A 24,792-nucleotide genomic window follows, 5' to 3' on the forward strand; every position below is an offset into this window, starting at 1 on the left:
AAAGGGAATATAATTTATTATAAAGAATTTAAGAGACGAATAGCAGAGGGGATAAAAGATTTTTTTTTTTTAAACGTGCACGTGACCTGGAGAAGAAAAAATATTGTTTGCTTTCCTCAGAGTTTGTTAGTGACAAAAAACTGGTCAGGTCCCTAAATTTCACTCTTGTGATCTTGGAACATGTTTTTATAATGTTGAACAAGCTGTTTCTATCGTCCAGTGTAAGGCTGGGAAACCAGCAGATGAAGAAGAAACACAGGAGACTTTGGATAAAAGACTGATATAAATGACAGAATAACAAGGCTGACAGAAAAAGAGTTCAGTTTGTGGAGAGGATGGATTCTCTGTTACTCTCGCTTCACAATGTCTGCAGTGCTCACACCAAATTCCAGGGTCTTGTCCAAAAAGGTGCCTAGATATTTATATGAAGTAACTCTTTTTCCCAGTTTTGCCATGGATGGTGCTATCTTCAGCTGGGATTTTGTTGCGTCTAAAACTAAGTAGCTTATAATTGATTTTAGACACATTTAGGTCTAAGCAGTTTTTGCCACACCATGAAATAAAACCAACAAGATGTCCATGTCCTGCTTCAAGTCCCGGAAGAAGGGACAGCAGTGCAGTGTCGTCAGAGAATTTGACTAGGTACCTGCCTTGCTTAACGCTTCTGCATTCATCTGCAAATAAAAAAAAGGTAAGGGGGAAAGGACACACCCTTGTGGTTAACCGGTGGACAAAGCTAAGGAGTCTGAAACACAGTCATTAACAGAAACCCTCTGCTTTCTGTTTGTTAAAAAAAACTGACAACCATAAATCGGTGACAACCATCAGTGTTGATACAAAATCTAATCTTGCAATCAGATGTCTCATAATAAACTAATAATAGTTACATAATCAGGTTGTTCTTTAATAGATATCCATACTTAATTGCCTACTATATTATTCAAAGGGGATAATTACCTCTTGATTATCCATTATAGGGAATTTCAGCTAAAGTGCAACATTGATGGATTATTTTATTCTATTTTGCTGTTTTATTGTATGATTTTATCAATAATTTCATTTTCTTTAATTTTTTAAAAACTTTTTGATTGTTTGTCCTTCTCTTTTATTTATTATTTTATCCATAATGCTGTAAGTGCTGTTCTTCTTGAGTGCCACCTATTGCTTTGTGCATGTTTAATTATCTTAATGGTTGTCTTCTCATTTTTATGCTTCAAGTGTAAAACACTTTGAGCTGCATTTTTTGTATGAAAGGTGCTCTAATGATAAAGTGTATTATTGTTATTATTATTGGATAAGAAGCATAGAATGATTGATCAACAAAACTGCATATTTGTTATCCTGTCACACTCCTGCTCAATAGGTGGCGATATTCCCAATGTGTTACCATCCTCCTTCAGTGGTTTTGCCTTTGCACGTCAAAATCATTCAATATGGCAGCCCACAGGATAGCATGTTTAGGGGTAAATGCCCTTTATTCCGCTGCCTGCGCCCCGAAGCAGGTAACTTACCCATTTTAACGCTGAATTGTGTGATTTAGGTGTTTTAATTAAGACTACATCTCAAATCTATGACAGAAGGATTGAGGTGTTCAGTGTTAGCTAGTGAGTCTTACTATCTTTAGCTTCGTAGCTAATGCTACGCTATTAACGCCTCTTTCTGTCTAATAAGCGTAAAAACTTAACAGTAAGGGAAGTGTCTGGCGGTTCGGATTAAAATGTAAACGTTTTTGTGCCATAGAGAAAACATCTCAAGAGAAAAGTAACACATTTGAAGTCATTTCTGAAGCTAACGGGTTTGAGATGCTCCCTTACCTGTTATGTCAGCCTGTTCATGAAGGTGAACGGCTGACACGGACGTCTTCACATCCTTTCTTTTGTCTTGAGTCAACCAGTGAGTCTCAGAGTTACTATGAGATGAAATGTTTGCGCACATGGACGTGCAAACGCAGAAGTCGGGTTGGTGGGGGGAATAGGTCATGAAGGAAGGTGAATCAGAGGCTGCTGTCTCGTTGCATTTGTTGAAGGAAAACACGCTTGCTATAAACTGTTATCAGGGGTTTTTAAATGTGTCTAATATACATGTATAGGGGCGGCAGTAGCTCAGTCCATAGGTGACTTGGCTGGGAACCGGAGGGTCGCCGGTTCGTCCCTGTGTGGACCATGAATGGAGCGTGGACTGGTGGCTGGAGAGGTGCTAGTTCATCTCCTGGGCACTATCGAGGTGCTGTTGAGCAAGGCACCGAACCCCCAACTGCTCGGGGCGCTGGTCACTGGCAGCCCCCTCGCTCTAACATCTCTTCATTAACTGCACGTATATAGGTCCTGTTTGTGCATGTGTGTGTATTTCGGGCCTGTGTGTGTGTGTGTGTGTAACATGAAAAATAATAATAAAGTGAAAAAATCGAATTTCCCCGTTGCAGTACTAACAAAGGAATTATTCTATGTACACAATATACAAAAAAAAGCCTTAGTTCCTGTCTTAATGAATTACAAAGCAGAAAAATAACAATGGTTTTTATTTAAACTCTTCCCTTTATCTGAATTTGGATTATAGCGTACAGAGTTGTTTGTAAAATAGACGTAGTCATCCATTTGTCTTTATTGTTTGATTATAGGCTACTGATGCAGAGCCTACAACATGAGCTCCATGGTCATCTTCACGTGACTTGACAGTGTTTCCAAAAGTGTAAAAATGCATGAACTAATGACAGTAAAATCAAGCATATGTGTCTGTTTCAAAAGACATGTTTGCTCTTTAATTTCTCCATCTATAATTTTGTCTCCATCAAAATTGGTTATATTTGGCAGCTACATTAGGTATAACAGAGTGGGACTTTGAATTATATAATATGTAAAGTCTGTATTTTTCTTCTTCAAAGACCATGCTGACTCTGTACTTGTCCACACCATATAACAGTGTGGATGAATCCAAATGATCAGTTGGTAGGACTGCATTCATATTTTCCCTATGTACATCTCTTCTTTATGTCAGTGACCAGTGTTTTCAATCAACCATCTGTAAAAAGGCTTTTAAGAATGAGTCCAAAACGTAACTTAATTAGGCTCAGATCTTGAGAGCAACTCAGTTTGAGCCATTCACTCTGTGTGTAGTGACCAGAGCGTAAGATTAGCTGTCAACAACATCTGCCGTAACACTGTGTGCAGGCCCTGCGGAGCTGCTGGGGGGCGGTGGAGCAGGTGAGGTGTCACTACGTTGACTGGAGGATGCTGAGGGATGTCAAGAGAAGACAGATGGCTTTTGACTATGCTGATGAGAGGCTACGGATCAATGCCCTGAGGAAGAACACAATCCTTCCCAAAGAGCTTCGGGTACAATGAACAAACTGCAACTTTTTGTCAGTGTTTCGTACCAATTTTAAATTATTTAAAACACAAGTAACATTTCCTAAACAGTTTAAAATATTTTGCAGGAAGTGGCAGATAAAGAAATTGCAGCGTTACCAAGAGACAGCTGTCCTGTGAGAATACGCAACAGGTGTGTGATGACTTCCAGACCTCGGGGAGTGAAGAGGAGGTGGCGACTGAGCCGGATTTTCTTCCGTCACATGGCTGACTACAACCAGATGTCTGGGGTTTTGAGAGCAAGATGGTGACTGGGGATCCATTGGACACTGGAGTCGGATTGGATCAGGCTGTTAAAGTGATTATTGTCAGAAGAGCAGGACATCAACATTCAACAATGTTTTGACCTTTTAGTGTCTGGAGTCTGTAGAGGTATTGAAGGTAATCACAGTCCCACCACTACCAACAAAAGCCTGGAAAATGTTAATGTTTGAAGTGAATCCACTGACATTACTGCAGCATATTTTCAGTATTTTGTATATGCTGAGGACATTAATAGATCCTTTCTGTTGAGTGTTTGTCAGAAAATGATAATGCGACTTCAGAGGAACAAATGTCCATGTAACTAACTGTACTCAGAAAAAATAAAAATAAATATTGTTGTACATTATAAACATTTTTCACTCGTGTCTCTGTTTATCATAGAATTTGATACAGAATCTAGCCATGTTATTGTTACTGGCATAAATGTTGTCAAAGAAAACCATACTTTCCTCCACCATCACAAATTAGTTTTCTAAAAGTAGTCTTCTGATTGCGGAGGAAAAATTTAGAAAAATTAAATTGAGTTGTTACTTAGTGGACTTCCTAGAATACAGGATGGAGTTTTAATATTTAATTTAACTTATAACCTTGATGTAAAGAGCGTGTAATTTCGATATATGCATTTAATATAATGATACTCTATATACATGGTGTAAACAGACTACAATTTCCCATAAAAATTGTGCTAAGTAATCTTCAACTTCCACCCCACCTACTAAACTGGACTGTCATTGTGTTTTTATTTTACCATGTGCCCCCATCTTGGAAGAGCACCTGATTTCTTTTTTACATCTCCCACTATACCCCATGCAGCACTCCCACGTTTTCCTTAAGTTAAGCTATGTAGTCTGAAATGCATAACAAGAAATCTTGTCAAGTAATTCGGTAGTTAAAGCAACATTTAAGTGAGACGATATTTATTTGAATCTGTGTGCCTAATGGATGTCCAGTGGGGGCGGTAGTGTGCCTACAGGCTGGCTTACCAACCGCCACTAATACAAAAAATAAAAGAAGAAGAACCTCATTCAAGTGAAAGTAGCGCAGATTGAAAGAGGACTCGATATATTTCTGGCTAACTCACATTACCGATAAAGCCTAAATGGATCTAACCGAACAGGTAAACAACATGTATAGCATGGTTTTGCATACGCCGACAGGGCAAATCTAGGGTGTATCTGGTATTAGCTAGCTGAAGTGGCTGAATTTCGCTAGCGTTAAACGCTAAGTTACGTCAGCTAGCATTAGTTACGGTAATTAATTTAGCGCGTTAGAAAGCAACAGTAAACCGCTCGAGTGGTGCGGGTAACTCTTTATCTTGTAATTAAGAAGTATGTATATATTGAATCTTAATTCACTGGTGTATATTGCTAAAGATAATAACAGTGCGTAGTCATGTTTGGTGGCATGTGTTAGGAGCTAGCTAACAGTGAGCTAGCGTTGACTGGAGTTCACCGGAACATTCTAGCAACTGCCGGTCATCTTTGACGTATCTAACGTCCGCGCATTATTTGTTGTTTAAAACGTACATAATTTTAAATTGTTCATCGGTGTTACCCGGTTAAATCCTTCTTAAACAAACTCAAATATGATCTAGAGCTGCAGTGCCACACTGTCTGTGAGTTTGTGACTCCCATTCTGAGACTGTTATTCATCTGCTTTGGAAATCTGAATATACCCGTAAATTGTGGCATGGTATTTGTAGATTAACTTGATATATCTGCTGTGAGTTTGAGCTCCTCTTGCAAAATGTCCATTTTGGCTTTGTACAGAGTGACGCTCCAGCTGAAAAATAATATTTTTTTGATTAATCTAATTTTAATTCTTGCAAAGTTTTACATCCACAAATGTAAATTTGCCAAATTAAAACCCATTTTTTTGTGATCTCATTAAAGAGCTGGAGGTTTAAATCAAGTCAATATCCTCTGCTAATAACAAGAAAGCTATCAAAACTATAAATCTGTGCTCACACTTTAATATCTTTAATTCAATTTAATTTTCATTGCACATGTCCTCTGGTGTTTTTTACTTTTTCCCCCTTTTTTTAAATTATCATTATTTTTATCTCTTTGTGTATGTATTTATTTTGTTCTTACGTCTATTTGTTATCCTCCAATTGTTATTAATGTGGTGCTCATCATATGCTTTGATGCACTTTGATGCAGTGTATTTCGTTAAAGACACAGATTTGAAATCATATTTGACCACTATGGAAAACTTTAAACTCAAAAATAATAAATTGGCTAAAACTAACAACCATCAATGTCCCACCCCTCTGTATTAGATAATCAGTCAATTTAATTTCAATTCAATCTTATGTACACATATTGCCAAATCATAACAAAAGTTATCTCAAGACACTGACTTATTTACATAGTTAGCATTTTATGACTACTTGCTTCTCTTGTGTGTTGTGATAGACCGATCACTTCTCTCCCACTTAACTGATTCCACAAGGTAAAACCAGGCTAAAATAAAACATCACTTTTAAGAACTTGTCTAGGGCACCTGATACTTAGTCTTACAAAGTAGAGTTATGTCGGTGTGATAGACACTTCAATTTTATATTTCCAGTTGGTGTGATCTGCATTATTAAACAAGACTCTTGGCAAAAAAGAAGAAAATACAACATAAATAACTATAAGTATTATTATCAGGGCTGAAACTAAGTTAAATATTTAAGAGGCGACACCAAACATGGATAATATGGTTGTTGTTTTCTTCTTACAGTAACAAAAATTACCATAAGTATTACGATGACATTCAAACAACACTGTGTGCAACCTTTCTGAAATTAATATTGAGTATTTTTAACTTCAGATATGATGTGTTAGGATGATCAAACTATGGTGAAACAATTCCAGTTTTGGAATGTAGACTGAATAAAAAAAATAATCAGTTTGGGCTTTAACCCTTTATCTTAAAAAACATGTTCTGACAAACTGTCTTTTAAATGGTCCAATACTGTTTATTTTTTCCACCAATACAGATCAACCAGTTGGAGGCAGATTTGCTGGAGCTGGGCTCACTCCTGGAGAAGGCAGAGAGGAAAAGAGTGCAGGAGCTGCTAAAGCAGGAGCAGAAGAAGGTGGAGAAGGAGCTTGCAGTCAAACGACAACAGAAGGAGAAACAAGCCAAGAGAGAGGCAGATCCATCTGCTGCCTCAAAAGCCGCGTACACAGTCAAGATCACCAACTATGGTATGGTGCTGTTGTTTAATAAAATATTACTGTCGTTTGTGAGAAAGTTCAATAGTTAAGATGTTTGCAAGTGCTGAAAAAGCATTTTGAAAGTTGTTCATACCTTTGCCTCTTCTATGCAGCGTGGGACCAGTCTGAAAAATTTGTCAAAATTTACCTTACATTGAAGGATGTGCACAAAATTCCATCAGAAAATGTGGAGGTCAACTTTACAGAAAGGTGCGGTGATAACACACACACACACACACACACTATTAGAAATGTAACGATACCCCGCAAGACAGTAAATCTGCGATTTGATTCAAATCAAATCAGTCTTTTCATACTTTGCCAGTAGGACAACGTGCCTTACAGATAATCAAAGCAAAAAAAACAAAAAACAAAACATGAACAACAAGGAAACACCATGAAAACCCAAACCTCCCATCCCCCAAAATATACACACAGAGATACACAAAGACATACACACTCACACACAAAGACATACACACTCACACACACTCACACACACATACACTAGCGGTTGCTTAGGAGACTTGTTTGGACACCAAGATCTGAGGTGAGGAAGAATCTACCTTTGGGGGCTTAGCACACCGAGTAGAAACATGGTCCATTGCTGCTGGGGGCACCACCACAGAGACTCCCCAGCCCAGGCAGACAGGAGGCTCCACACCATAGTGTAGAGCTCTCAAGCCACCCAGGCCAGGGAGGAAACACTGGACTAAAACAGTGAAATAAGATAAAAAGGTATAGAGGCTAAAAAATAATTTAAAAAATATAAGACGCATGAAAGGAATTGGAAAGAATTAAGCAGGTCAGTTAAAAGCCTGATTAAAAAGTTGGGTTTTGAGCCTCTTTTTAAAAAACATCAACATTCTCTGTGACCCTGAGGTTCTCCGGCAGGCTGTTCCACAATCAGGGACCATAATAACTGAATGCCGCCTCCCTTTGTTTGGTTCTTACTTGTGGTATGTTTAAAAGGTCAGCACCGGAGGACCTCAGGGTCTGTGAGGGTTGATAGGGTAAAAGTATTGCAGATAAATAGGAAGGCTCGAGACATATAACTAGTAAAGGAACCTTAATATCATTTAATATCTGACATGCAATACTCTTTTTAAACAGTAGATGGTGCTATTTACTTTTTCTGCAGTTGACTGTAAAGAATTTCCACCTCTGTCCTTGTGAAAGGTTTGGCAGTAGGGGACATTGTGAATGTGCAGAGATCTCAGCTTTTGCCTAAAGCTGACTGGGAGTTCAGTGAATCAGTGTTACATCACAAACACACACACTGTTTATTATTCATCATGGCCACTAACCATACAATTAATTGTATTTGCTCATCCTGTCTTTTGCAGCTCATTTTCTGTGTTGGTAAAGGATCTCGATGGGAAAAACCATCAGATGACAATTCTCAACCTGTTATGTCCGATTGATGAAAAGGACAGCTATAAAAAGGTGAATAAAGCCCATCATCACTTAAAGGAATAAACTGTGTTTTAATAGAAAGTGACATTAATTTTTTACTTGACCAGTCAAAAATATGAAGCGGGGAAATTGGCTGGATTTCTAACAATGTTTAAGCCATAACACTTCATCTTTTGAAGATTGAGTTTTTTCCATTACACCTCTTTACATCTAACAGTGTCTGTTTGTTTTTAAAGATTGTTAGCACACACTAGAACCTGTTGTGGTACCATTTTTTTTCTGGATCAGAAAGGTGTAAAGGATTAAGTGTTCTGTTGTGTACGGTTGACTTAGGATACATTTCTGACCACTCCAGGGTAAAAAAAAAAAAAAAAAAGACCCCAAAATGTGATTCATCAAGTGCAATTGCCAAATGTTTGTTATAGATCCAGCACCACCAAAGAAACATGGGCATCTAGTGGTCTATTTTCTTGCCAATGGCTGTATTCAACATTAGCACTAGTGTTGTTGTACTGTAACCATCTTTCCCCCCTAAACAGATAAAGACAGACATGGTCCTGGTCATGTGCAAGAAGCAAACAACAAAGAAATGGGAGTGTCTAACAATGGTGGAAAAGCAGTCCAAAGAGAAAGAGTAAGTTTGAAGAAATAAGGAATATAGATTCATTTTATAATATGCACAGAGTAGGGATTATAAATGACTTAACTCCACTATATGCTTCAATGGATTCATTAGTACAAGGTATTGTGCAAAGTATATGATGATGTGTATGATAAATACCACTGCTAAAACTGAATGTTGTCAGTAGCTAAGGACGGAACTGTCGTGAGCGGTTGTGTAAAAAAATACCATAAATGACACGTCCAGCCAATCACTCCAAACATCACTTAGGGCGCACTCGCACTGTCCTTCCGCACCGGGCCAAAACAGGTTTTGCGGGTAAAGCCTGGTGCGTTTGACCAGTGTGAGTGCAACTGCTCCGCACCTAGCTGTGGCCAGCTGGCCCTCCACAGCCCGTTTAAGAGAGGTGGGCTTTTGTAGAGCACGTGTATGAGCACAAGGCCTACGGCGGCTCTCACGTCCTTTATGTGCACCTGTTCGGACATAGAAAAAAAAAAAAAAGACGGACCATGCGCAGACATTAAACAACAACAACAATGGCGGCGAAAGGTTCACGTTGGTGTGAGGTGGAGTGTTTACTGCAGATTTGGTCTATGAAAATATTCAAAAACAGTCGACAAGACGCACAAAGACTTGAGGTCTATGGAAAGATTTGTACACAAAGTGATGCATCGCGATGACATCTCAATGCATGTGACGTGTTACGGCGTGACGATGTATGGACAGGCAAGAAGAATTTGCACGAGGCCCAGGCAGTGTGAGTACAAACGGGCTGGCCAACAGGGGGGAGAGGGAGAGGGAGGGTCGGACAAGTACCTTAAAGCCCGGGGCACGGTGCGGAAGGCCAGTGTGAGTGCGTCCTTTGAGACACTGGAGTGCACTATTTAGTCTGTGAGCCAAGTGTCACTCTAAAATGCAACCTGGGTGCATGTTACAGGTTGAGAATGAGAATCCCAGCTCTACTAATAAACCCATTAAAACTGTCACCCTATTGTCCCTGCACAGTAAACCCAATGTTGATCAGAATGCAGACCCCAGCGATGGCCTGATGAGCATGCTGAAGAAGATTTACTCAGAGGGAGATGACGAGATGAAGAGAACCATCAACAAAGCCTGGTCAGAGTCCCAAGAGAAGAAAGTCAGAGGAGGAGGAGGAGGAGAAGACATGATGGACTTCTGAACTGCTCTTGCTGTGTTCCCACAGCAGGACCAAATGAGAGGTGCCAGGGATGCACTTGACATGACTTGAATATTAAATGTTATGAAGTGAAGTCCAACATATCTAAAATCATAATCCCACAAAATCTAGCAATTCAGTGTACAGCTCATAAATAAAGTTTCAGAATGAATGCATAAGCCATGGGTGGCATTATGTTGTCCATGCTTTATAAATCAACCTACCCATGACCTGATAGTCATGGGACATAATGCAGAGACCTCTCAAGAAAATGCTCACAAAGTACCTGTACAGATGTGTAAGCAGTGTCCAGCAGATGGCATCCTTGATGCAGCAAGAAACCACTGCGTTGTTGCTGTGGTCATTTCAGATTTAATGGTTTAAAGGACCACAATGCAGTTTTTTTTTTCTCGAGATTAATGTCTGTTAAGTAAATTATAGTTAAATTGGACATGGGTAAATGAAATATGTCGCACCTGTTTGTTAGTCACATCTTAATGTTGTAACTGTTCAGCTAAACTGAGCTGATATTTACGATATTATCAAGTGTACATTAGCTTACATCTTCATATCAGCCTTTTATTTGTCATTCCAGAAGTAACTCAAATGATAGCTGCAAAGATGGTACGGCTCCTGCATCAGTCCAGTGTAATAATTAACATTACCGCATATGTCTGTGTTTGATTGATGATTTCATGTATTTGATCCATTCCAGTTGCACAGTGTAAAACTCTAAAAGACATTATTTGTAATTTCTTAATATTGACATTTTCACACTGTAATTCCTGTGTTCAGTAGCATCGTTGAAGCTTTTGTCATAGTCGGTCCTTGGGTTGTTCATAAAGTTCTCACAAATATCTTGAACTGAGTCTGCTTTGCTTTTGTCTGGTCAGCATGTTTTACTCCGTGTTATTAACCAACAGTGTATTATACTTGTCTGCCCCCAGAGTTAAATTTTTGTGTAGTCATAATTTAAATACACCTTTGCAGGCCTGCCTGCTCACAGGAAAGTTGGTATTTTATATCAAGACCAAGAATACATCAACTCAATCTTAACCCATTGGGGAAAAAAACAGGCGCAAGTACAATAACTGTCTGCGACCACGTATGTTCATGCATCCACCTCACAAACACTTAATTTCCAATCAAACTTTCACCCTTCTAAAGCAAAAACTGTCTGACAAAGGGTGGGGGGATTTGTGCGGACCGGCAGAGTAGAGCTGCTGGTCACAGCTAAAAACAACATTGCTTTTTCAATCCATACAAACCTTCATCCAAACATTAAAATAAGATGAGCAATGGCCACTGTTGGATAAAAAATGGTCACATAGTTTAGTGTTTGTGATGCAGAACAGCTTTTTATTTAAAGTCACAGCACAATTTAGACTGGTGAATAAAGGGAGGTAAAAAATCAGCTGCACGTTTCGTCCACCAGGTGGCAAGCTGCAACAAGTAGCTTACATGGGTTTCTTCTGGGAAGTTCACACACACACACACACACACCCACACACACGGGTGGGGGAATCTCCCAATATGTTTGAGTATTTTGCTTTTATGGTGTAGGATTCTGCACACTTTGGCAGAAAAACAAACTCCTGTGCCTGCAGTTTTCCTAAATTAATTATAAGATTCTTTTTTTACGATTTGTAGATCCTAAATAATTTATGAGTCATAACTATTTTGGACCTACCGATAGGGGTCATATTATATGACCTGTTGTAATATTTCCATGGTAGTATGCCAGTATAGCTGTATGACTGCTGCCAGCTGGGGATATATTATGCAATTTCTACTATGTTAATTCATTTACAACATACACATAAATTATATAAATAGATTACTGAATGTGGCAAACTGGAAATCATTAAGATTGTTTTTCATTGCTCAGTAAATGTTGAATAATTCCAAGTTTGTTGAACTTTTTACTTGCACTTTTTAACCAATCACTCTTAGATAATGAAAGACAAAATGCTTTAGAGCCCAGGCTTATCACAGTATATAGTAATAACCGTATTAACAATAAAAACATTAGATTAAAAGTATCCTCAGAGGGGTGACGCTGCGCATCGTCGCATCAGTCCCGGGGAGCCATTCAATCAACTGTTGATTAAAGAAGACAAAGATCGGAAGCTCGGGTTACAGCGTGTCATTTTCCTCACTGCAGCATAGACACATGAGTTACATCGACTGGACCGATTCTTTTGTTTCTGTTTCATTCATATTTTTTTTACATTCCACATAATGTTTTTTTTCCCCTGAACAAATCCTCTCCACCAGTGCACCACCTTCCCCCGCCCCCCTGCTCCGTGACGTCGCCCTTCGCCTATATAGGCTGAGGAGCGCCGTGCCCAGACACGCCAGATGGATACGGTTGGACTAAGCGGACGTATCGTTACGCATCAGACCGACTATTGAGAAAAAAAAGCGAAAACGGATATCTACACGAACTGATTATTTATACCACTGAATCCAATGGATACCGGTTGTTTCACCGCGGCGCAGCGTATTTCTTGCCACGCCATGAACGCGGATTTATTTAAGTCTGCTCCGGAGCGTGGACCCCAACAGTCCTCTGCCCCGGTGAAAACCGGCAGGAATAAACCCGAACAGACCAAACCAGAGCTGGCCCAGGTGGTGACAGACTCCAAAACGGGGAGATCCTACAGTAAAGGCAAGCTTTTGGGAAAGGTACGGCGATTTAAATTTCACACGAGCTTGTCTCGCTTCACCACAGGAATGCTTTTATTTGGGCGTTTTATCTGAGGCGGAAGATGGATCTAGAATTTGTGTTAACGAATCGATGTGTTCAGTTCGATACGGAAGGTGCATATGATTACAATTATCAACCATTTTCCAGGTGTGACACTAATGCGGGAATAGGGAATGACCTCGTGGTGGATGTGGCCAATCTCCCCCTGCTGTGCGCGTCATTGCTGAATGAATCAGGCGCAAGGTGTGCCCAGCGCATGTGGACACACATGTTTGGCAACACCTCCTTTTAAAATATATATATATAATGCACAAGAATTCTCACCTTTTTTAATTAAAAATGACATCTCATGCTACCGCTATCCTAATGATATACCTGACTATGCCATGTCCCCCCCCTCACCATGTCGCTGCTGTCATGATTTTGACACCGTGTGTGTGCTCTGTATGAATGGAGCGACGGCATCAACATGTTGCTCGTCGTTACGCTGCGTCGGGCGGCCAGCCAGTTCTTCTTTTTCCTCCGCCGCCTGCCGCAGAGCTGGAAACGTCTCCGTCAGTCTAACGGTTAATGAATGCAGCAGCTGTGTCTGCCTCAACCCTCAGGTCCTCAAGCATGTAGTCCTTATTGCATCAGGAAATGTGCGTGAAGAAACAGCAGTAAACATTAGTGTGTTTGATTATCGTTTATTAAAAGCATATCATCATCCAAGGCAATAACGGAATGCGTACCAGTTGATGATCCTGATTTATAAAATGTTGCATTTGAGTAGATTTGGTTCTAGATTGGTCATTTCCTCTTTGAATCATCATTTTGAATGCGGTACAGCTATTGATCCTCAGACCCAGAATATTTATGGCTATTGCAGGCATTGCAACCTTCTGCTTTCTTAACTGATCATCCTGTTTGTCTACCCTCAGGGTGGCTTTGCTCGATGCTACGAGATGACAGACCTCTCCAGCAACAAAATGTATGCCGTGAAGGTGATTCCACAGAGCAGGGTGTCCAAACCACATCAAAGGGACAAGGTGGGTTATAATCTCAGTATGTCTTGCAGTGAGGCCCATGCATTTATAAAATATCTGAATTGTTAGGATGAAAATGTAGACACAAACTGACTGAAGGTTGTTATATTTCAACAGATAACAAATGAGATTGAGCTCCACAAAACCCTGTCGCACAAGCATGTGGTGAAATTCTCTCATCATTTTGAAGACCCAGAAAACATCTACATATTCCTCGAGCTCTGCAGTCGGAAGGTGAGACTCAGTGACACGATAGACTACGCACACTGTATTTATTTATTTATTTATTTATTTATTGAAAGTACTCAAAGCTATCAGCCTAATCATTATTCATGAAGCGTTGTGGGCACCCACCTGAATTACAGCAGTAACGGTGGTTAACAGTTCACTCATTGTCACTCGATGTCTTTGCAGTCCCTGGCACACATTTGGAAGGCGAGACACACGCTCACAGAGCCAGAAGTTCGATATTACCTCAGACAGATCATATCCGGCCTCAAGTACCTCCACACCAGAGGGATCCTGCACAGAGATCTCAAACTAGGTATGCCAACGTATGGCCAAAACGTGGCGTACGTAGACGGCAAGCATCCCAGGAATCCGCTGTGACTTTGGGGCAGGCTCATGTTATCTGTGGAATGCTGACTCAACATGTGTTTTGTCTCTTTCAGGCAACTTCTTTGTCAATGAGAACATGGATCTGCGACTGGGAGACTTTGGCCTTGCTGCCAAGCTAGAGACAGTGGAGCAAAGGAAAAAGTATGCACTTTTTAAATAAAAAAATAATAATATTTAAACTACTTTACTACTGCTACTGTTTTTAAATTTCTCTAATGGAGGGTTGAAGAGAAATTGTTTTTGGAACAATTTATACCTTTTTTTTTTTTGTTGGTTTTTTTTTGGTTAAAATCATTGACTCCATGAGTGGCTACTGTAACAGTCTTAGCCATTTTCTAGGATTGAATAATACACATTGGCCTAAAACCATTAAGTCTGTTACTAATCACATTCCTCCTCCCACTTCTTTCCCCCCGGTAAGTACCTAACTAAACCGGTTTCCAAGTGGCAGTTGAATGTTGCTGTTAGTGCAGAGTTTCAATACTAGTTTGACACCTTCCTGTGGAATACCAGAAGAATGAGTGCAACAGAAAAAATGTTTCCTTGCACGGTGCATCTACAGAACAGGAAGTAGTTTGAGGCATTAAATCTACCCTGTACTTGTTTTCCTCAGAACAATCTGTGGGACTCCAAACTACTTGGCCCCTGAGGTGCTCAACAGACAGGGCCACGGCACAGAGTCTGACGTTTGGTCCCTCGGATGTGTAATGTGAGTCATTTTTCCCCAGCAATGTATATTAAAAAAATACACTTGTTTGATGCTGTAGAATGTATTTATTTTGAATCATTATTGTGTGACTTGAGTTGACTTGCTTTATCACATTTCAGGTACACGCTGATGTGTGGCAACCCTCCTTTTGAGACTCTCGACCTGAAGGAGACCTACAAGTGTATAAAGGAAGTTCGGTACAACTTGCCATCCTCGCTTTCCCCCGCTGCACAGAAACTCATCTCAGGCATCCTGCAGAAAAACCCCAGTGACAGATTCTCACTGGATCAAATCCTCAACCACGAATTTTTCACCAAAGTACGCAAAAGTCTAATTTAGTCAGTTTAAATTATAATTACAATGATGGGATTTGATGCCTTTAATCCATGTATAGACACACTTCCCATTAACTAAAGCTCATAGTGCTATTTTTGGGAGTGGGGACAATGGTGCTTGAAACTAGAACAGTACATCGCATCACCACCATCATCATTATCATCGTGTTGTTTCTCTTATATCCTCCTCACCCTCTCTGCCTTTTTCTTCCTCTAGGGTTTCACCCCTGATAAGCTCCCCCCCAGCAGCTGTGTGATGGTGCCAGAGCTCCACCCCCCCAGCCCTGCCAAGAAATTCTTCACTAAAATGGCAAAGAGCTTCTTTGGCAAGAAGAAAGCGAAAGGTAAGCAGTCAAATACCAGAAACCAGTGACACAATGCAAAAACTAGGTCATCTGCTCGTTACATATTTGTCCCCTGCCTAATGTAGTTATGCACAACACCTGCCATCTTGTTGTTCTGGTTTTGTCTCACAAGAACCAATGTTTAAACTACAGGTTGTATTCTGTTTTGGGTTTCCTTCAAGCGTTTCCGACAAGTACTGTAGTTGTTCAAACGCTCCTGTGGTTAAACATGTATGTTGTGACTACAATGCAACAATCTTTGGTTTGCAGTGGAGAAGATTCCATGCGAGGATAAAGATGATAAAGACATTTCCAAGCTGGTGTCTGGCATCGTTAAATGTTCCATCAACAGGCAGATCAGCTACAAGACAGTGGGACCCAATGAGGTATGCATTTAATCCTTTGTCTGTTTGCAAGAGAAATAAAGTTTGCATTCTTTACCTAAAACAAAAAGTGATTAAGTGTGAGCAGCCATATTCTCTTGAAGAGAAAATTTAGTGAGAAGCTGCTGAAGTACATTAGACTTATTGAGGTCAGTTCTCTTTTCTAGTATCTTAGAGCTGCATACCTAGCAAAATCCCTCCTTCCCCTTACTCTGTACTACATGCGTTTTAATCCTACTACAGACTATCTTGTATGCATTTTTAAAAAGATTCAGAGCTGAGGCGAAATGCCACAACAGCAGGAAGCTCAGTTGGCCAATCCCTCATCAGACTGGTCTAGATGCTATTTATAGAGCCCAATAGGAACTACATTGTTTGATCTTTGGTGTGAATGTTTCATTGTAGCTTGATAATCGGCCTGTGCTGAAAAACCAGGTTGTTGTAAAGAAGATGCTGATAACACAAAGTAGTCACCATTAAATTCATATTGAACAAATGTCAAATTATTACAAAAAGACCACTGTGGTAACACGAGATTAGAAACTATATACCAAACTATATACCTTTGCAAATGTGAAAGCATTAATCGAAAACGTTCACAATGTCTCATCCTGTTCTTAACTTTGTGGTTAACTTCTTTTTTTTTTTTTGACATATCATTTTCTTTCCATCCTCTTCTCTCACTATCACTTTTGATTGTTTTTCTTCTCACAAACGTGTTTGTTTGCTGCTGCTGCTCAGGTGCCGTGTCCCATTGGTCACGTGGTCAGCTCCGTGCCTCTGGAGCCGACTCCCGCTGAGGAGGAATCCAGGAAGTCAATCTCCCGCTCCTTCAAGGGCACCACAGCCAGCAGCACTGAACGTATGTCTCCGATACTTTTTTTTTTTTCAGAATGCATGTATACATTTTATTGCATTCTTCTGTGATCAGTGTTTAATGCAACTCTTGTTTTCTCTCCAGCATGCGAGGACATCCTGACACCTGCAGCTGTGTCTGAGTCAGCCGTGAAAGTTCTCAACAGCTGCCTGGCTACCATGCCTGCAGGTAGGAGAGCACACAGCAGGCTGAGCATCTTTGGCCTACAGTATAATAATATTACTGATGTTTGTCAAGTCAGATCAATGACATTGATGTTGATGGACACAGCGGAGTAACCTTTTTAAGTCTTTGCACCTGAAATTAGGCTACAGAGCAGCAAAACAGAACGCCTTTCTTTTAACATGATCAGTGACTTTCTGTTGCCTTAAATTACAGATAAGCTTAATTAACCATATCTTTTTCAAGCCTCAGCCATTTTCTCACATCTGCTGACTCATGTAGCATAGAGCAACTTTTTAAGCTCATATCTTACCATTTGCAGCATCTTTCTTTATATATTTTTTGTGTAATGCGGATTTCTAGACTTTTGAAGCATTATGTTTATTATGTCCTTTATTTACTCAGTATTGATATTATTATGCTGTGAAATTATTCCATTAACTTTTTAATTTCTTATCTCTCCAGCCACTAGAAACCCACCGTGTTTGTCCAGGCCCCAGTCCTTCCTATGGGTGACTAAATGGGTCGACTACTCAAACAAATATGGTTTTGGCTACCAGCTCTCAAACCAAAGCATCGGTGTGCTCTTCAATGAGGGGACACGTCTCAGTCTTTGTGACCAACGCAAGTAAGTACCTTGTTGTTTCCCCGATTTTTATTTTTTTAATTTATTTTTTTAATATAAAATACCCTGTACTTGGAACTTCTTGACTTAAGTAACTGAATTGGTCCAATGTGTTCCAACTAGACATCCATATCAACATTTTGATAAATCCTCATTTAAAATTAACTTTGATTTTGAAAACCTTAACTTTAACTTTTTTTTTCCTTCCCCTCTAACCAGGACAGTCCACTACTGTTTACCTGACAACAAACACTTCACTTTCCCTGCCAACTCTCTACCTGAGCAGCTTCGCAGCCAGAAACAAATTGTAGAGCTCATGGCCAACTACATGGAGCAGAACCTTATGGAGGTATGAGCAAAGCAGTCATTGGATAGATTATTCACATACTAAATATATATTTGCATTGAATTCACAATTGTTTGTATACACAGAAGACTAGGTCCTTTCTTAATTTAAGAGCAACTGGACTATGATTTAACGTGACAACCTGTGAGTGATTGATTGACTTCCTGTCCTCTTTAGGGTGGAGATCTGCACTATGAGGACCAAGTATCTGGTTGCCCTCCTCTGCTGCTCCAGTGGGTGAAGACTGACCACGCTCTTGTCATGCTCTTCAACAATGGCACTCTACAGGTTTGAAAAAGCTAATTTATTCTATATTTCAGACTAATAGCCATTTACAGACTTCGATAACTCTTGTACTGAGTTATGGACCACTTCTTCTTCCATTCATGCTCTGTTTTAAATCCCATCAGGTTAACTTCTACGCAGACCACACCAAGATCATCCTGTGCAAGTCATCCGATGACTCCTACCTGCTCACATACATCAGCCGGGAGCGTGTCTCATACACTTACCTCCTCAGCATGCTGAATGAGATGGGCTGCACCTCTGAACTGAGACACCGACTGCGATACGTGGTCCAGCTGCTCCAACACCATGCTGATGCCTGAGAGCACCGCACAGTGCCTCCCAGGCTGCCTGATTGGCAGATGCCTTAGAGGCGTCCTGACTGGTTGATATAATTTCTCAAGGCAGTTCCAGATGACTTTACGCCTGTTCAGTTGACGGATGGGAAGCTGTTCAGAGGAGTTGTGCAAATATTCTTGTCTGAACCGGTGCTTTGGCAGCTGATTATCAAATGGATTGACCTTGATAATCATCAAGCAGTCAGGAAGTTGCCCAACGCAGCATCTGCCTTAAGGGTTTGTGCCTGTCCAGCTTATGCCTCAAAGGTGTCCACCTGGAAGGTATTGATGCCTAAAATAAGAGACTCCTACTTGGACTGAAATGATGAATCCCTCCCAGACAGATGCCTAAATGAACACCCTAACTCCCAATTACCCATCCTCACTCAAAACCACTGCTTCTTGGCTGGATCTCTGAGCCACCCAGCAGCTTTCAGCTTCCCACGATGGCCGATAATCCAGGCATGGTTTGTTAAAAGGTATCCAAACACTAAAATAGTTTTATTTGCTTGCATTGTAACAAGCATAATCTTGCGGCTGGAATTCTTTTAGGCTCAATTTTCCAAAAGTATTTTAGCAGCAAGGTCCTTTAGGGTGTTGACTTGCACTGGAACTGTGATCTTGCGGCAGAGATGCTTTGGGAACAACTGTGGTTTGATTAGAGCGAGAGAGAGAGAGAGGCCCTCCTACCCTCAGTTGGTTTCTGGCCTCTTTGGTGTGCACGTTTATTTATTTTTTTTTTCTTGGTCATTTTTAAAAAAAATAAAAAATTGAGCCAACTATAGGATCACACTACGATCTTGACCTCACATGCACAGATAACATTCCTGGCCTTATTTGATGATGGTAATGCTATGGTTTGGGGAAGGCTACTGCTTCTTCTGATCATACATTACTTTTGTCTTTTATGTTATAATTGTTAGAAACAAATTTCACTAATGTGGTACACAACATACTAAAGGGGCTATGGGAGCAACACAATTTTTGCACTTTTTTTTTTGGTGTAAATTCATCTAGAAAGCTAAATATTTTACTACCACTTGTTATATTTTATTTGTTTTTAAATATACCAAAAGGCATTTTCTTTGGTTTTTAAAATTTATTCAGTTTTAAATTCACAAAACAGTAGGTGAATGTATGTGTGTGTGCGCCACATTTGCTGGTAAACAACTGTTGGTTTGAAAATGAGGGTGGGGAGGGGGGAGGGGGACAAAAGTGCCTTTCTGAGGGATTTCTGTATAGTGCAATAACAACCCTTTGTGAATGTCAAGCTGGATGCAAACAAGATTTGAGAGATGGGGTTTACAGGTCGGATTAACTTCTGTACTTTTGAGCAAAGTCAAGAGTAAGTCCAATAGCACTACACTCAATACCTGGTATAAGCTTTTAGAAAAACTCTGATCATCATAAGTATATAGCCCTGTAATATTATCTATGGAGAAAAAAATCCCATTGTACGCTGTTGTACTGTACTGTAATCCTTATGGGTTTACATTGCTTTCTCGACCTAGAGTTGTATCCTAAAAACTGTGACCTGGAATGCAAGTATTACATTGTGTTTTCAAAAAACCCAACATTGTGAAAGCCATCTGCCAATTCAGAAGAATCTTTATTTTTTGGCACATAATGTCCTGTTTGTTTATTTATTTTTTTATTTATACATGTTTTTTATTTATTGTGTAAATGTTATGGTCTTGACAGAAGAAAATGTTCAATTCCGATCACCTTTTGTATGTAACATATTTGGGGGGGTGGGACAAAAATAAAGTTTATTGAAAATTAACTTATTTTGTACTTATTTTTGTTCATTGAAAACTGCATTTGCTGCAGAAGTTTGATTTCCTAGTACACTGGCTATGAGGAACTCATTGATTCTCTAAATTGGTATTTTGCTTTTATCACATTAAGTATGATTGCAGTCAAATATATCACACTGCCTCTAATATTTGGTGCATAATTTCTCTTTTGAAACTACAGCAATGTTTGGGTCTTGTCATACATCTCGGGATAATAGTGGTGGGTGACTCAATTTTGTCAAGATAAAAATCACCTTTTCTCCTTTTTGCAGAACACTCATATCAAATGGATTTGTCAGTGGTGTATCCCTCCCCACTGTCTCTCTATCTCAAATGTATGGCACAGGACTGTCCAAAGCTCTGCAGCCACGACTGAAGTTATAGAGATGGACACTATGCAGATGACATTCTTTTGTTTTTAGAACAACAATAAGTTTCTTAATCCTACCAGTGTCCTCTCCTGGTCTCTGTATCCTATACTGTTATTGATGACAAGCATACAATGACCCCACTCTGCACTCTTCTGCTTTATGAAGATCCTCGGCATCTATCCTAAAGGAGTTTTCCTTGTCTGAAAATGTCATGTTTCATGTGTAGCATGTCTGTTCTTTACAAAGAGGAGCTTCTGAATATAACCTTTCCTTGTTGCCCTGCAGCCCTCAGCAGAAATGTCACTGACACCCCCAAGTAGGTTCCTCATTAAAGCATCTGCGCTGGCAAGAATCACTTCATTAAGTAACGACTGTATGCAGATTAAACCATGTGAGTTCCTCCTCACAGCTTTGATAAAGTCATGAAAAATGAAGAACTGTTTAATACAGTGCCAATATAACCAAGTGTGACTTCATTTAGTAAAGAGTGTTACAGGGACCCAGCATGTCAAAATCCTTTCTTGACATTCTCCCTTAATTAATACGTAGGTATTTACAAGAGTCTTGCATCACTGTTTTTAACTTGTCAAACTAGTTTTATTGTCTGTTCAAGAAACAGTTTCCAAAGATATAAATACCTTGAAAAGGCATGAAAGGGCTTCCTATCATTTGTTTTATTGGCAAGCAGAACTCTGGGGGAGTGACAAGGTTGAAGTAACACTTAACAGCTGCTCTCAAAAAAGGTTATTTCTCTAATAACAATAACCCAGCTCTTACCTTGCTCCTTCTAACATAGGGCAAGGATCCAAAAAAATGTAATGGTCCAAAAGCCCTATTGGTCAGGACTCTGTGTCCTGGCGTCCTATGGAGCAAAACATTGCTTTCCTACTAATTTAAATCTAATCCAGTATTTCTCCTAAACTGTCAAAAACTAAATTTGTCTACATAATCACTGAATGGATTTTTGTTTGGCAACTTTCTAATACATTTTGCAAAATTACACCTAATTGGTACCCTCATTTGCCCATGTCTTATGGTCTCCAGTTGGGTGGACGTCAAATATTACCCCATTGGACTAATGATGGTGTACACACTCTGGAGGTTTCCCTGAGCAAAAGGGTCTTCGCTCATTCCAAGATATTCAGAAAAGCTTAACTTAACTGGATCTTCCTTTTTCTGTATCTGCAAATACGTACAGCAATGTGCACCTATGGTGTACCTCGGGATTACTTTTGAAGTACTCATCCATTTCACACGGCCTTGACAAAACGCGGCGGTCTAGTCTCTACCACCTATGCTATCTTGCCAATTCTTCTAAATCTCTTGCGATTATCACAGTGTGGATGGGGGACCTATGCCCCCAACCACCAAATCATTCACTTTAACACATACACATAAGATAATTGGCTCTCACACACACACATAGCCTGGCTCCCTGTCACACTTTCAGCTGATGTAATGTGCTCTTTCTAACCCTGAACACCCAAAATGGAAGTCAATGCAGGCTTGATGTGAGCAAGTTGTTTTGTATTGTGTGAGGCGGTTTGTGTGTATACACAAGAAAATGGCCTATAGATAGACAGGACTCACTTGACTTTGAAACCTCATAGAGACACAGAGCGAGAGAGAGTAAGAAATGTGTCAAAGGTGTAAATGACAATCTCTGTAAAATTCCTTCCACAGAGTTTGGACCAGGTCGATTGCTTTCATTAATGTTTTGAATTTAGCAGTGTGCTTACATGAATGAGGATCTTGACGTCACATTACAGAGAGATGAGCAGATACACAAAGAGGGGAGTCTTGTGCTGATTTGTGCTCATGTTAGAGACAGATAGCAAGAAAAGTTTCAGTGTTAAAGACAGAAATGAATTGATGCTATCTGCTCATACTGGCAGGTACGAATGGTGCAGGGAAGCTTGCTGTGTACTGAAAACATTCACAGGCCTACATTATCTTGCTTTTGACAGCTTTTTTTAAATGTGGGTGAAGAGGCATAGTTCCTTTTATTTATCTGATTAGGCTTTTACTTTTGTAGCTGTCTGTTATGGTCACCTCAAAAAAACACAAGCGGTCAATTAATCACACAGGATGTAAACAGACCAACAGTTCATCTACCACTAGCAGGATATTGGTCTGTAAACTGTGATGATTGTTTACAACAGACAGTATGAGTCACGATTTTACTGCTTGCCTTTGTTTTGTCTTCAAAAATGAGTTTAAAACCTGCCTCATTGTCTGACCGGTACTTCCTGTTCCATCTGAGTTTTCTGCAACGTTGTGTTTCTAGATAGAGTATATTATCATGACAGTTGGCAAACAAATGAAAATAGGATCCAGTTTGTAATAATCTGGAATTATCTTTTAACCCGAGAGAGCGTATGATTGCGCACACTTCTGCCCATGTCTTCACAATAACTCCTGTATATTAAAATACTTTTTAAGCATTCAACACCTTTGACATAATCTTTGACATGAATGTACCTTTGGCTGCTTCCTTTTTACAGAATGATGTAATGCATCAGCAATAACACCCATATTCCGTTTATGAAATAATTCATTTTTTGCATTTGTTGTGTTGCCTTCTCCACAGGAGCCATCAGTAATGTGTTTAATGATTCCAGAAAAACAGCAGCCTGTTTGGAATTACGAGAAGCTCTTCCAGCCTGGAAAGGAGACAAAAGGATGAAAACCATCCCGTAAAAACTTAATCAACAAGGATTCAAACATACTAACATATGATATACAGTATATGAATGAGAAATCTGGGAAATGCAGGACAAAATGATAGTTTGACATGTCATAAGCAGGTTTAATTGTTAAAGTTCACCATTTTAAAAATAACCTTTATTTGAATTGTGCCTTTCTAAAACACTGTATGTGAAGAAAAGACAGAAAGATACGGAACAATGGTAAAAATCCGACATTGTAATTAGATTGTGGAATCTGGGATACATCCTGGAAATATACTGCATATGTAAGGTCTTTAGATACAGCTTAGTTACTTCAGCATTAAATGATTTGCTCTACAGTATACCTACCTTTATGGCAATATGCCAACTCCCTTTGGCAATATGAGTGCTTCCTCAGCACCTTCTTTCTTCCTTTCTGGTCAAATTAATGCCCACATATCTGGTTGGGTCATTAATTATTACTGATGAGAGATTTAAATTGAGCTTTTCAAATCTGTTTATCTAAATGAGGTCACTTTGTCACTGGAAAGGGATTGTGCAGTGTATGGGAGCGAGACTGTGACATGTCAGAACATGTTTGGTTAGGCCTGGTGACACTCATGGCTCTGTTTCTGAACAGGAACTGGGCTTGAATACAGATCATAATTATTCTGCGAAGACATAAATGTTTGTCATTGGATAGTTAATGCTACAGTAAACTTAAAACATGGTGATACAATTATGATATATGCATACAAAGATGCAAATCCCTCATCCAGACATTACAGGGGGTCCTCTCAATAAGTGGTGTGTGTGTGTGAAAGAGAGAAAGTATTGAAACAGTCTCTCATTAAGCTTCTGCTTAAAGTGTCATGTTAGCTGGAAGATGCACTTTTCACACATTTACAAGACGATAAGTGCCCCTAACATGTTATATGACATCATGTTTCCATGGTGAAGGCACCCACACTCACATATTGGAAAGTATTTCCTGGGGTAGGATACACATGTATCGTTGAGGGCAGAAGTACTGTATGCTGAGAAGAATAAAGTAAATATGTTATTATCATAGTACGTTAATTTTAAGAAATGTCAATATTTAATAAGTATTTTCAAGTGTGGGTTTTGGGGGGCTCTGCATTGTAGCTG

The 24,792-nt window shown here is 39.7% G+C and overlaps 3 protein-coding genes across 3 annotated transcripts; all 3 read left to right on the forward strand.

The window, feature by feature from the left end:
* Positions 1-1,405: 1,405 nt before the first annotated feature.
* Positions 1,406-3,960, forward strand: mrps14 (mitochondrial ribosomal protein S14). Its single transcript, XM_083928920.1, has 3 exons — positions 1,406-1,502; positions 3,168-3,332; positions 3,434-3,960. Exons 1-3 carry the CDS (start codon positions 1,434-1,436, stop codon positions 3,614-3,616), a joined length of 417 nt encoding a protein of 138 aa, XP_083785046.1. The 5' UTR covers positions 1,406-1,433; the 3' UTR covers positions 3,617-3,960.
* Positions 3,961-4,647: 687 nt separating this feature from the next.
* Positions 4,648-10,895, forward strand: cacybp (calcyclin binding protein). Its single transcript, XM_083928510.1, has 6 exons — positions 4,648-4,746; positions 6,616-6,826; positions 6,949-7,045; positions 8,182-8,281; positions 8,791-8,885; positions 9,879-10,895. The coding sequence occupies exons 1-6, from the start codon at positions 4,729-4,731 to the stop codon at positions 10,051-10,053; spliced, it is 696 nt and encodes a 231-aa protein (XP_083784636.1). The 5' UTR covers positions 4,648-4,728; the 3' UTR covers positions 10,054-10,895.
* Positions 10,896-12,419: 1,524 nt separating this feature from the next.
* plk3 (polo-like kinase 3) lies at positions 12,420-19,972 on the forward strand. Its single transcript, XM_083929128.1, has 15 exons — positions 12,420-12,738; positions 13,681-13,788; positions 13,903-14,019; positions 14,200-14,329; positions 14,457-14,544; positions 15,017-15,112; positions 15,232-15,430; positions 15,665-15,791; positions 16,062-16,177; positions 16,916-17,036; positions 17,136-17,219; positions 17,679-17,841; positions 18,058-18,187; positions 18,362-18,472; positions 18,595-19,972. Exons 1-15 carry the CDS (start codon positions 12,523-12,525, stop codon positions 18,790-18,792), a joined length of 2,004 nt encoding a protein of 667 aa, XP_083785254.1. The 5' UTR covers positions 12,420-12,522; the 3' UTR covers positions 18,793-19,972.
* The last annotated feature ends 4,820 nt before the right edge of the window (positions 19,973-24,792 follow it).

Source organism: Echiichthys vipera (assembly GCF_963691815.1).
Source record: "Echiichthys vipera genome assembly, chromosome: 15".
NCBI classification, from domain to species: domain Eukaryota; kingdom Metazoa; phylum Chordata; class Actinopteri; order Perciformes; family Trachinidae; genus Echiichthys; species Echiichthys vipera.

Coding starts and splice junctions, on each gene's coding strand:
- cacybp (XM_083928510.1), top strand. Junction 8,282..8,790: donor AAAAGGACAGCTATAAAAAG/GTGAATAAAGCC, acceptor CCCCCTAAACAG/ATAAAGACAGACATGGTCCT. Junction 8,886..9,878: donor AAGCAGTCCAAAGAGAAAGA/GTAAGTTTGAAG, acceptor GTCCCTGCACAG/TAAACCCAATGTTGATCAGA.
- mrps14 (XM_083928920.1), top strand. CDS start 1,434: ATGGCAGCCCACAGGATAGCATGTTTAGGGGTAAATGCCCTTTATTCC. Junction 1,503..3,167: donor CTGCCTGCGCCCCGAAGCAG/GTAACTTACCCA, acceptor CACTGTGTGCAG/GCCCTGCGGAGCTGCTGGGG. Junction 3,333..3,433: donor TCCTTCCCAAAGAGCTTCGG/GTACAATGAACA, acceptor AATATTTTGCAG/GAAGTGGCAGATAAAGAAAT.
- plk3 (XM_083929128.1), top strand. CDS start 12,523: ATGGATACCGGTTGTTTCACCGCGGCGCAGCGTATTTCTTGCCACGCC. Junction 14,330..14,456: donor GCACAGAGATCTCAAACTAG/GTATGCCAACGT, acceptor TGTCTCTTTCAG/GCAACTTCTTTGTCAATGAG. Junction 17,842..18,057: donor AGTCTTTGTGACCAACGCAA/GTAAGTACCTTG, acceptor CCCTCTAACCAG/GACAGTCCACTACTGTTTAC.